Here is a 13,259-nt window from a genome sequence, read left to right as displayed (position 1 = left end):
ACACACACACACACACACACACACACACACAAAATGTGTTACATCAGTTACAAAACAATTTTAAGTTAAGGTCTTGCACTGATAAATGAGCAGAAGAACTAGCTTAAATCTGCAGCAAATCATTTGCAAAAATGCATGACTATCTAACCAGTGAACAAACCAATCCAAAAATGACCTAGAACGGTTACATGTTAAAGCAATCAAGGTTTTGCCTCCTGCTCAATTACAACAAAAGTGGCTCATTGCTAGAAAGAAAGTTCCAAGAAATTAAATGTCATTTGCTGAAACATCACTCGATCGACTCTAAACAAAGCAAATAAAAACAGTGCAGCTTTTAACTTTCGCTCATGACTAACCAATCCCAAAGTTTAGATCAAGCTTTAAAAAGTAAACTGTTTAAAAGACTTCAGACGGACTTCCTATTTTTGTAAAATGTACTTCCCATGTGAGCTATTCTCTCATGTGCCAGAGGGCTGGACTAAATCCTTCTATTCTCGTCCCTCCACTTTTTTTCTTCTGTAATTTTAGCCAATACCCAAACAACTAACAAAACATAGTTGATCTGCAACTAATTACAGAATCTGTAAAGCATGAAACCTTGAGGCCACTTCCCAAATAACTCCCGGTTTACATCATAGTTCATGGCAAGAGTGAAGTCACAGAGTTACAGCTCAAGTTACGGTTTGTTTATTGGGCAGTCTTGTTCAAATTCCACTACAGTAATAAAGGAAAACTAAACACTAAAAAACTGTAATGAGTAGGTAATGATTAAAAATTATATATATATTAATAATGAAATGTTTTCCCAAGTATCTCACCAGTACTTCTTTTTGAGCTTCCCCTTGTTTAGCCACAGTCTCCTTGTGTTGGTCAAGTAGTTCTTTGATGTAGTTAGTCTTTGATGTCACTTCCTGTTTCAAACGCTCTATTTCCTCCTGGAGGCATCCCTCCCGTTTTCTCAGAGCCTCTCTCTCAAAAGACAGTTCTCTTTTGTTTGTCTCCAAGGCAATGATGGTGGCTTTGCCTTCTTGGACATTTTGGTCAAGCTCGTCCAGTTTGAACTGTAAAGAGTCAAGTTCATTCTGATATTCCTCTTCTTTGTTTTGCAATTCCGAGATTTGGTTCTCCAGAAGCAGCTTCTCAACACACTGGTTCCTCACCTCCTCCTGGAGCTTGCCAAGCTCCTGCTGGACCTCGTCTCTTCTCTCTTCCACTCTTCTCAGCTGGAGCTCAGACTCTCGAAGCCTGGACTGATGAGCTCGCTCTGTATCTTCCAACACTTCCACACGATCCGCCAATCTCTCAGCTTCTGTCCGCTTCTCCTCTAGCTGGAGTTTCAGCTCATTTGTTTCCTGTTCCAACACAGCCACCTTCCCCCTTTCCTCTCCGAGACTCTGGCCGAGTGCCTCCACCTGGCTTCCATACTGTTCTTCTTGGGAGAGCAACAGTCTCTGAAGAGAGTCCTTCTCTTCGGCTGCTCGCTCCAGCTCAAGCTGTAACTCCTGCAAGCGAGCGCGAGACGACTGCAGCGTGTGGCTGCGGAGCTCCTGGCACAGGCTTTCCTCAGGCGCCCTCTGCTGGCAAGGATGAGGGGACCAGGGGAAGTCAGATGACTCGGGGCTGTCAGTGTTGGGGTCACTGACCTCATGATGGTTGGGGTCAAGCTGGCTCAACTCCTCTTGAAGCTTGTTAATAACCTCGTGGAGTTGCTCAGTCTCTTCTTCCTTTGCCTGCCGTAAACGTTGCTGGTCACAACGAAGACGTTCAACCAGAGAGCGCAGCTCTTCAATCTCAGCTTGCTTTTCCTCCAGAGTCTGAAAATGGTAATGAGGACTAGTTACAAGCATACTTAATTGCTACAACATAACTGACAAAGATCTTCAAATTTAACAAGACAATAAACATACCTATTTTACTTGTAATTAATGTACTCCAATTTCTCTGTATATCAGAGATGGGAATTTAAACTTGGAACTATTCTGAATCCTCTTAATTCCAGTTCCATTAACATTACTTTTTACACTTCTGAGTAAGAAAACGGAGGAAAACAAAAAACAAACATGGAGATGCTTGTCTTACTTTATTATCACTGGTCATGTCAAGGTCTTGCTGCAGCTGGAGGATCTGCTGGTTTAAGTGGTCGATCTCCAGATTCTTCTCCTCCAGAAGGGCAGAAGGCAGCGGGAGGATGGATTCGTCACTGCTCTTTTCTAGTCGCCTTGTTAAAGTGTCCACAGTCTCCTAAAGGACACAGAATGAAGTCAATCTGGCTTTTTAACATCCTCCAGACAATCATTAACTAAATCCACAACAGAATTTGAATGAAGGTTCTGTGCTATAAATACAATTTATCCAAAACTGTGAACAAATTAATGATAGGACTGCCAGGCTACACTCATTATACAAGTACAGACTAACCTGCAGGTGAGTGATGTGTGTGTGGAGCTGCTCTTCTGTAGCTCTACTCTCCGTGTTTTTGAGCTCCAGCTGTAGTGCTAGTTGTCCGACCTCTTCCTCCCTCACTACCAAATCCTTCTCAAGCTCACTTATACGTTCTGACAGCAACTCCAGCTAAGAGAGACGAAAACTCTTAAATCAATTTCCATTGTGCATGTCCTAACTAGAGACAAAACAGAATGCTAAAGGTAATTTCATATCTCTTTCACAGTCTTTTTATATACACTCACCTGTTGTTCTTTGGTCAGCAGATCCTGCTGTACGGCTTCAAGCTGCTCCCGGAGGTTGGGGTCAGGGGTCATATCAGGGAAACGGTGTCTGGTCTCATCAAGTTTGGACTGTAGGGCAGAGATCTGAAGCTTATTAGCATACTGCTGCTGCTGTAAAGCTTCTTTATCCTGAAAGTAAAAACACACAGACTGGTTAGAACTTTTTTAATATTCATGCTACAAAATATTGCCCCAAACATTAACTTTAACATGAACTGAAGCAGTGAAAAATGCATTTTGTATTTCATTTCTTTCGGTGCACCTGTGTGAGCTCCTGAAGGTTCTTGCGTGCTTTCTGAAGTTCTTGCTCCAGCTGTGTGACCGTTCGGCTGGCCTCTGCACAGCTCAGCAATGCCTGCTCCAACTCACGGATACGAGCGGACAGTTTTTCAATCTCTTCATTACGCTCTTCCACGTCACGCTGACACTGCTCTTTGGCTGACATCAGTACACTATAGTCTTCCATCTTATCTTTGATCAGAGCCTGAAGACTTTCCACCTGTACAAAAATCACACAAAGAAAGTCGTGTATCCATAAAAAAAAAAAGAGAGTCAGGAACACATCCTAGTCCTAAAAAAAAGCAGTCCAGCAGAATCCATGTGGAAAAACATGCAGAACAGCAGCACAAAATAGCCATTAATTATTAAAGCAACAGTTTTTCAACAGATTGAGGCTTTTAAGTATGGAAGCATATGGGTAGCATTATTCAATTTGGGATGTAATATGCAAAATGACAATGCAATATGTAAAATGGCAATGCATTTCTGTATTTACATTTACATTTTCCAATACATTTGTGCAACGTTTGGTGCAAAATGAAAATGAAAATTAAATTACATAATTTTCATTTGCCATTTACTACACCAGTTTTAATATGTAAAATGAATATTAATTTTAACGCTTTATAAGTTGCAAAATTAAAATGAAAATGTATTACAGAAATGATTAGATATCAGACATGTTAAAGCAAAAACTGTGGCAAAATGATCATTTAAATGCTATTTTTCTTAAATGCATTAACACTCACAGTCAAGACACTTACGATTGCATTTTCATTCGGTGTCCCGCAATGAATGTAGCAAAATTCAATGTGCACATTGAAAATGCATTCCGAGCCGATCACGTGTCCCCGCCCTCGCGCCACGTCAATCATTGTGTGAACAAGGCGGGGCTTACAGAAGGTCAGAGACTCAAATCTCAAGGAGCGGATTCAAGTGAGACAAGATGGACAAGACAGTTGGTCCGTGTATGTTTTGATCATTTCGGTTTATGGCTTCAATATTTCATTCGCACTTGTGGGCGGAGCTGAAACGCTGCTTTCATCTGATTGGTCGAATCGGATCGGTTTTCATCTGACAGCCTTCAGCTCTGTCTTTTCATTCTTTCAGACAGAATAAGAGTCAGTTAGATGTGAAGCACTGTAATGTCTGAAACCACCGCTCACTGTTAATTAGCATAATATTTGAATCAGATGTATCTGGGCACATAATTCGTGCTGCTGAGACCTGCAAATTATTTCTAGGTCGTAGTATTGTATGAATATTGTCCCACTGATAAAAACAGTGCAAATAGTTCTGTCCCTTTGGATAACAGTGAAGTGGAAATAAATATAGTTAAATTTATGAAATAAAATTAAATAGGATTTTTTGGGAAGGTAAGTCTGGCCAGTTATACAAGCAACACTAGTCAGACGAGTCTGAAGATCTGAGCTGAATTGGGTGAAACATTAAAGTTCTAGTCTGTGTCAATTACTCTCATAATAAATAATAATAATAATGTTACCTGTATTTTTCGGTATAAGTTACATCAGTCCAAAAATACGTCATGACAAGGAAAAAAAACATATATAAATCTCACTGGACTATACGTCACATTTATTCAGGACCAAGAGAAAACATTACCGTCTCTGGGGTAGGCTACAGGAGCACTGAGCAGCATAGAGCTAATTTTACTATTTTTATTTAGAAATGTAACTATATTCATTTTTACAATTATTTATTAATGTCACACACACACACACACACACACACACACATACCTAGTGACTTATGACTTAAAAGATGAGAGTGGTAAATGTTACAGACATGGAACTGTTCAGTCTATTGTTGATTTTTATTTCCACTTCACTGTTATCCAAAGGGACAGAACTATTTGCACTGTATTTATCAGTGGGACAATATTCATACAATACTACAACCTAGAAAATAATTTGCAGGTCTCAGCAGCACGAATTATGTGCCCAGCTACATCTGATTCAAATATTATGCTAATTAACAGTGAGCGGTGGTTTCAGACATTACAGTGCTTCACTCACACTGACTCTTATTCTGTCTGAAAGAATGAAAAGACAGAGCTGAAGGCCGTCAGATGAAAACCGATCCGATTCGACCAATCAGATGAAAGCAGCGTTTCAGCTCCGCCCACAAGTGCGAATGAAATATTGAAGCCATAAACCGAAATGATCAAAACATACACGGACCAACTGTCTTGTCCATCTTGTCTCACTTGAATCCGCTCCTTGAGATTTGAGTCTCTGACCTTCTGTAAGCCCCGCCTTGTTCACACAATGATTGACGTGGCGCGAGGGCGGGGACACGTGATCGGCTCGGAATGCATTTTCAATGTGCACATTGAATTTTGCTACATTCATTGCGGGACACCGAATGAAAAAGCAATCGTAAGTGTCTTGACTGTGAGTGTTAATGCATTTAAGAAAAATAGCATTTAAATGATCATTTTGCCACAGTTTTTGCTTTAACATGTTAGACATCTAATCATTTCTGTAATACATTTTCATTTTAATTTTGCAACTTATAAAGCGTTAAAATTAATATTAATTTTACATATTAAAACTGGTGTAGTAAATGGCAAATGAAAATTATGTAATTTAATTTTCATTTTCATTTTGCACCAAACGTTGCACAAATGTATTGGAAAATGTAAATGTAAATACAGAAATGCATTGCCATTTTACATATTGCATTGTCATTTTGCATATTACATCCCAAATTGAATAATGCTACCCATATGCTTCCATATTTAAGGGGGTTACAAGAAGACTATCCTTAAATTAATAGACACAAAAGTACAGTTGAGGCAATAAAGCTATTAAATAAAGCCTCCAGAAGTAGCAAACAAAAACATTTCAGAGGAAAGAGGATTTGTGTATGTGTGTATTTGAGCAGGAGGATGGAAGAGAGAAAACAACATGAAATACAGACATAACTGATGTACACCTGCTGAAGAAGTTTGACAAACAAGAAAATGAATGGACAATATCTATCACATGCTCTACTACTCGAAACGCTGCATAAGCCATGCATATTTGCCACAGGACCAGCACATAAATGACTACAGCTGGATAACATACCTGAAGAACCAAGTCCTCAATCTACAAGATTCAGTTAGGGAGAAGAAAAAAAAGCATCTAAATGAACATTCAAATCATTCAGAGATGTCAGAGGATCAGAATGTCTTTAGGCTCTTAGTCAAGGACACAGTATGTGAGCAATAAAGGGCTGCAGGTTTGTTTGACTTTGCCTGGAGCATGGAATTGTTGATGTTTTATTTTGCTATTATTGAATATATATGTATAGATTATACTTTAATTTTTAAGTAACTTTATTCTACAAGGCTGCATTAAATTGCACAAAAGGTGACAAAGACTTAATTTTTATGATTAAAAGAGAGAGAGAAAAAAAACACCATTCAAAATAAATGCTGTTCTTTTCAACTTTCTAATAAAAAAGAAAAATACTAAAAATCATTCACTTAATTTCCATGCAATTATCAAGCAGCACAACAGATTTCAACATTGATAAGATATGTTTTTTGAGCACCAAATCAGCATATTATAATTATTTCGGAAGGATCATGTCACACTGAAGACTGGAGTAATGTCTGCTGAAAATTAAGTTTTCCATTACAGGAATCGAATTACATCTTAAAATACATAAAAATAGAATAAATTAAATAAACTATTTTGTACAAGCAGAAATTTCACAATTTACTCATTTTACAGTATTTTTAATCAAATTAATGCAGCTTTGGTGAGCAAAACACAAGAGACATGACAAAGGATTGATCTATCATTAAGTTTCTTTGCAAACAGAAATGGGAAAAAACCCAGAGTGGCGCAGGACTGGGAAGTTACTGCCACTTCATTCTGCTCACATACTAGTCAAAGATTAACCAAAGGTCACAAAAAGGGTGTCAGTCTGTTAAAACAAACACATATATAAAGTTCTAGACACAAACCCTTACCCTCTGACCCTTGCTGTCCCCTCCTGTGTATACTTTAGATGGCTGTCTCAGTTGATCTTCTAGATTCTTTATTTCCTGCTGGAATTCATCTCTCTCATGCTCCCGCTCCACTGCTTGTTCCTGTACATAAGAGGAAAAAAAGGCAGGGTCATTTATTTCCCCAAGCTCACATTCACTTTTTCTGGTGCTGAATTTCAGACACTTGAATAAACTGCTGGAAACACTCACATCTATGAACTGGCGGTTATGTTTGAGCTGTTTCTCCAGAGCATCAATATGTTGCTGCAGGTCTTCAGTCTGCAGGCGATGCTGTTCCTCCAGCTGATGCGCATGGCTCTCCTGCTCCTCCAAGGCCTGCTCCAGCATCTGCAGACGGGACGCCATACCACCGCAGCTCTTCTCCGCCTGCCGCTGCACCTCCACACACTCCTGCCCCAGACGCTCAGTCTCCGCTAGCAGAGCTGCACAGAGCCCAGGAGAACCAATGAATGAAATCAACACGCAACTGCAGAGTCCATGCAAACAAAACACACAAACTGCAAATGCAAATTAACATGCAAACATGCACAGGAGCTCTGGATCCTTTGTGCATTCTCTCAATGCACAGATAAAGCACAGCAAACTGGATCAAGAAAAAAATTGGCAAAGAAAGACTCATAAGAGAATTTAACCAGTATTTGGACCTTTAAAACCAAAGGTTTAGAGCAAGTTAAACTGCAAAAAAAAAAAAAAAAAATGATAGGGTAAGCAAGAGCATTAATAATAAACCACAAAAATAATTAAAAAAAATTCGAAATTCATCTGTAACTAATGCATTTAGAGTCAAACTGCACAATTTTTCAACTCAAACTTTTACTTCAGTCACAGATTATCTTCACAAACCTGTCTCTTCCTCTGCATCGAGGAAGCCTACAGAGCAGAAAGAATTTGTAGGATGAAACTAAACCCTCCATCACGAGCACACAATCTTAAAGTTCACTCTGTGTTAGAGGTGTATGATACTGATAAAAATTACCTTGATATTTTCCAGGACTTTTTCAATAATAATTAGAAATGATTTGGCCACGTGTGTTTTAGTGCTGATCCTTTGGCTGGTTGATCCTGTTGTGATCAGCCGACTCCAGAAATGTTACATATTCTGTGCAGTAGTTAGTTCACAGCAGTGACAAAGGAAATATTTACCCCCCCTTAAAATGATTTCCAGGAGATTTTATATAATATTAATAATTATATAATTAAAATAATAATAATAATTAAAATCAAATAGAATAAAACAAATCAAATGAAATCTTTATCAACTAAATGTATCTTTGCGATGTAGAAGTTGAACAGAAGATAAACCTGAAATGGCATTTAAATTCATTTACACAGACTGTTTAATATAATTTAAAATTGGCCTGAATTGCATTTACAACTGCATGAATAATCCTATGGGATTTTCTTATATTATATATATATATATATATATATATATATATATATATATATATATATATATATATATATTTAAAGTATAAAAAAGTTAAATTAATTTTATTTTATTTTATAATTAAATATGAAACTAAAACCGCCTCTAGGTGGCAGCAGATTTGTTAAAATGATTGATTCATTCGGTCTTTTAATAATTCATTAAACTCATTTGGTCAAAACCATAGACTGAATAAAAACATGGACGTGACATCACCCATAGACTCCTGAAGAGAGTTTTTGAAGCCTAAAGTGTGCAGAGCGAGCCGTCGCCATCTTGGCAGCGCGTCACCGCGCGACTCTCCCAGACAATCGAAAATTGGCAAAAAGGCGGGAGCTGGTTGCTGAAGCCACGCCCACCTAGCGCAACGGCTGTGACAGCAGTGGCAATTCACCTGTCACTCAAGTGGCCATGCCCCCTTAATTATGTAGAACTTAATATAATTTAAACGGATGAGTTATAAAAAAAATAAAAAAATCCCCCTCACAGACATGAAGGGCAAAATTAGTTATATAGACCAAAATAATTTTTTGAACCAGGCTGAAAAGTTTCATTTTAACATGGGGAGTCTATGGGATTGACTCTCTTTTGCAGCCAGCCTCAAGCGGCCAGTCGATGAATTGCAGTTTGTCACTTCCTTATTGGCTTCACTAGAGAGAGCGGGAATTGGCTACAAGACACATGTGCACTCAGCACATTTTTGGTTTAGCCAGTGTTATGATCTAAATTGCCAGTTTGCATATTGTTAACACTATAATTATGATATTAATCAAAAATGATACATATCATACACCCCTACTCTGTGTGCAAAGCAACAGATTCACCTTTAACAGGCCATGACTATTTGGCATGTACCGAATGACAAAACTAATGTTACGTAATTGCATGTTATGGAATTCAATCTGAGAATTAAACTAAAGCATGTCAGTTTAAATCACGTCCCTAAAGCATTCCTCTCTCACCCTTCTCAGTGTCACCGAGGCCGGCTGTGAGGGCTTCTCTCTGGCGCAGGAGGAGGGTATGATTTTCACTGAGCTGCTGCAGTTGGATGCGTGTGCTCTCCAGCTTCTCTGCCAGACGCTGCTGCTGCGTTTCCTTCTGCTGAAGTGCCTCCTCCAAAGCTGCTTTCTCAGCTACGTAGCCTTCCATCAGACCTAGAGCCACACATAAAATGCACACAAGACATGATAAATGAGCAAATGAGATAAGTGCCTGATACAGAGAAACTAATACAATAGACAACAGCAGATCATATATAGGTATTCTGACCTTCGGCCTTGTGCAGCTCCAGTTGTAGCTGGCTCTTCAGATTAGCCTCATGATCCAGCTGCTCCAGGAGCTGAGAGTTCTGAAACAGCAGAGACGCTCCAGCCTCACCTCCATCTCTGAACTGCTCATTTAGCATGGCCTGAAGACCACACATCTGCTCCAACTATAGCAGGGAACAAAAGGGAAGAGAGAAAAGACAGACATGGATTAAAAGCAAAATTGGGTGAAACAGCTACTATTAAAACTGCTAACAAATAATATATATAGAAAGTATAGATAAGTTAATTTAAAATATTAAAGTAAAACAGCATAAATACTACTACACTGTAGTATTTTATAATAATATATAAATTAATACTTTAAATGCTGTTCTTTTGAACTACAAAAAAAAAGAAAGAGAAAAAGTATAATCATTTCCACAAACATTCAGCAGAACGTTTTTTAAATATTCATAACAAGAAAGGTTTCTTAAGCACCAAAACAGCATATATGAATGATTTTTGATGAGTCAGTTTTGCGATAAGAGTAGAATAATATTGTTAATAATAATTATTAATAATATAATGTTATTATTATTATTAATGATATAAAAAAAATACAGCCTTGATTTGGTGAAAGAACAAAATGCTAAAAAAACAAAAATCCTACTGACACCGACTTTTAAAATTGCAGCTTACTCCAGTGTGAAGAGGAAATACTAAGCTGGAAAATAAAGATTATTTAATAAAAGCATGAGGAAATTGTGTCACAAAATTGATACCACAAAGCATTTTCATACCTGCCAAATTTTATGAGTACTACACCCACCTCCCCCCCCCCACGCACACACACGCGCGAACCTTACAGCCCACCGCCAATGTATGTTCCACCGTTGCACACACACCTATGAGATACCTAACACTATAATACATATTATACACATAATATACTTTCACCAATTAAGACTTATTAGTTACTCCATAACATTACAAGTAGACCATAAATGTTATACAATTTCTGCAATCACTCAGAACATTTTGTACTGGAGGCATAGCCGGAAACTTCTTCCACCTGAAAATCTTGTCAGAAATAAAAGTAAACAGAGGACATTCTTTCTAAATAAATAAATCAAAACATTAAATAAATGTGCAAAACCAGCAGTTATCAATATCAAAATCAGTTTGCTAAAAACAAACAACATTTTTTTTTATAATTTCCCATGCAAAGGGTTTAAACTTTTGCATTGTTTAACTTGTTAAAGGTTGCAGATTTGGCTTTTTTTAAGTAGTGCATCAGTGAAAGTCTCTTTGTAACAAATGCTGCCTTTGGAGGCAAACATGACTTTTCTTGTCACCAGAGAACTAAACATCTCTTTGCTCATATTAATAGATTATTATTAATGTTGAAAAGAGCTGAGAATATTTTTTTTCACGTTTTTTCTGGGGAATTAATTGAAAGAACAGCATTGTGTGTTACATTTGTTACAGTTACATTTATTTGTTACATTTATATTATTTACATCAAGCTTTTGAATGGTATAATACTGCATATTGTTATTGAAACTTCATAATGTTTCACTTGATTATACATTTAGTCAGGAATTATAGTTAGGAAAAAGTCTAACTAGTAAAATGTTTATACGTTATATGAAAACTAGTACAAGTATATAAATAAATAATAAGAGACTTACTCATGTTTATTATCTCTGCTGAATAAAGTGCTTCATTCTTTTTTTCTGAGGAAATCCAAATCTCAAATACTCAACCACATCACATTTTGGGGTGACTTATATCTTACTCCTCTCATCGCGAGGCAAACAGTAAAATAAAAATAAAAACTTTATTTAACATTAGAATCTGAATAGAGCATTCAGCGCGGGGGCGTGGTCGAATTAGAAGATAATGAAGGGAGATGTGAAAAACGGACAAGACATCACGTTGTTTTCATATGGATTACTTTATCACAGAATATTTGTTTTCGGCGGCACTTGTTTAGTTTCAAAGTAGACATGTCAATCTTTCTATAGATATATCTCTCATGTCTCTTCATTGAGTATTCACTGAGTTACAGTTCATTTTAATGACGTGTTTGTAAATGAATATCCCAGCAGACAAAGGCTGCAGACAGCACACCTAGTTTGTTATCTTTATTTTATGTGCACAAAGTTTTGTTATTATGTCTGTATACAAATAAAAGTAGACCCTTTACAGATTCGATTTTGCTCTTATCTGTACCATCAAAACTGAAAGTGTAATTTAAGTTCTTTTCGGGGTTATCAGGAGAAAATGACTCATATTGCGTATACGTGTTAACCGACTCAAGAGGGTTGAATAGAACACTTCAAAACGAAAGAAAACCGACTGCTCTCTGCTTATGTAACGTTAATCCGTATGAAATGTGCATTTCTTTGGCGCGTTCACTGCTGCGAAGATCGCGAGACAGCATCGTCAACTTTATCTTTGCAGTCGACACGACATTGACACAGAAAACACTTGTTTATTAATAATTATATTCATAAAATATAAAATATTCATAATCATTACTTTTGCCGGTTCTTTGTGACAGCTTTTAGGTGCGTTATTGGCAGGGCCACCCTTACATGTTAGCCTACATGAACGCGTGAACTTAACTGAGCTCTTCACAGCTGGATTGCTTGTTATGATGTCATGTCAAGGTCATTTTTAATGTCCATAAATTCAATTAGGCTAAACATAGCCTAACTGTTGCCTTTATCTTACGTTAATCAGCACCTGGCCTGTCTAAAACTTTTAGATTTCAAGCCATTCCACCACTTTTCTAACTGCCAACTAAGCTTGTGGATAGGAGGGGCAGGTGGGCGGTTGGTTAACATGCACCGCTCTGATTGGCCGAAAGCTTTTCACTCCACTTACACGCTGTGGATCAGCGGCAGGATCAGCGTCATAGATTGCACAGAAACTGAAATCGGCGAAATGCGGGACGCAACAAAATGCGTACCTAGAGAGCAGCGAATCGTACAAGCGTACTTATGGGTCAAAATGCGTGCAGAGTACGAAAAATGCGTACATGTTGGCAGGTCTGCATTTTGTGAACATACATGTGCATAAAAGGAACATAGCAATACGAGGATGGAAGACTTTTCGTGACCTATAACAAGTTCTTGTGGCCATCGATAGTGCATAATCTATACAACTGACAGTAGTGGATAGGTCGGGGGTGTGTGTGTGTGTGAGCGTGGCACCTGTTTTGAGGACTCTGAGAGCAGCTCTATTAGTTTATCCACAGCTGTGCGCAGACGTGTACAGGCCCCCAGCATGAGCTCTTCACCTTCGACCTCCATCTCTCCCTCCAGCCCAGAGAACACACTCTCACACAGCCTCTGAGACAATTCCAATCCCTCGTCCACAGCCGAAGACCACACACTTACATCAGCATCTCCCTCTACACCGATCAAAAAAAAAAACAAAAAAAAAAACGCAAAAATAAATTAATTGTTCCCATCTGTCTGAAAGTCAACTAAAAATATTAAACGATATTTAGAACATAATCGGCCAAAGCTTCCTTTATATTAGTT

The 13,259-nt window shown here is 37.9% G+C and overlaps 1 protein-coding gene across 15 annotated transcripts in view; it reads right to left on the bottom strand.

Moving 5' to 3' along the window:
* Positions 1-13,259, bottom strand: part of LOC127959361 (pericentrin) — a 46,304-nt gene that overhangs the window by 9,917 nt on the left and 23,128 nt on the right. For 6 of the 15 annotated variants that reach the window (XM_052558486.1, XM_052558496.1, XM_052558488.1 and 3 more), the window contains 12 exons: positions 12,927-13,126; positions 9,728-9,890; positions 9,421-9,612; positions 7,873-7,899; positions 7,219-7,451; positions 6,991-7,110; positions 6,098-6,118; positions 2,989-3,225; positions 2,688-2,855; positions 2,419-2,571; positions 2,080-2,241; positions 819-1,814 (listed from right to left, as the gene is read on the bottom strand). In XM_052558486.1, the coding sequence (XP_052414446.1) occupies positions 819-1,814; positions 2,080-2,241; positions 2,419-2,571; positions 2,688-2,855; positions 2,989-3,225; positions 6,098-6,118; positions 6,991-7,110; positions 7,219-7,451; positions 7,873-7,899; positions 9,421-9,612; positions 9,728-9,890; positions 12,927-13,126 (2,672 nt within the window). The remainder of the gene's footprint in view (positions 1-818; positions 1,815-2,079; positions 2,242-2,418; positions 2,572-2,687; positions 2,856-2,988; positions 3,226-6,097; positions 6,119-6,990; positions 7,111-7,218; positions 7,452-7,872; positions 7,900-9,420; positions 9,613-9,727; positions 9,891-12,926; positions 13,127-13,259) is intronic. The other 9 variants (XM_052558489.1, XM_052558491.1, XM_052558498.1 and 6 more) reach the window with 4 other exon arrangements.

The sequence above is a fragment of the Carassius gibelio genome, chromosome B6 (genome assembly GCF_023724105.1).
Source record: "Carassius gibelio isolate Cgi1373 ecotype wild population from Czech Republic chromosome B6, carGib1.2-hapl.c, whole genome shotgun sequence".
NCBI classification, from domain to species: Eukaryota; Metazoa; Chordata; class Actinopteri; order Cypriniformes; family Cyprinidae; genus Carassius; species Carassius gibelio.
This window is presented reverse-complemented; position numbering and strand designations above follow the sequence as displayed.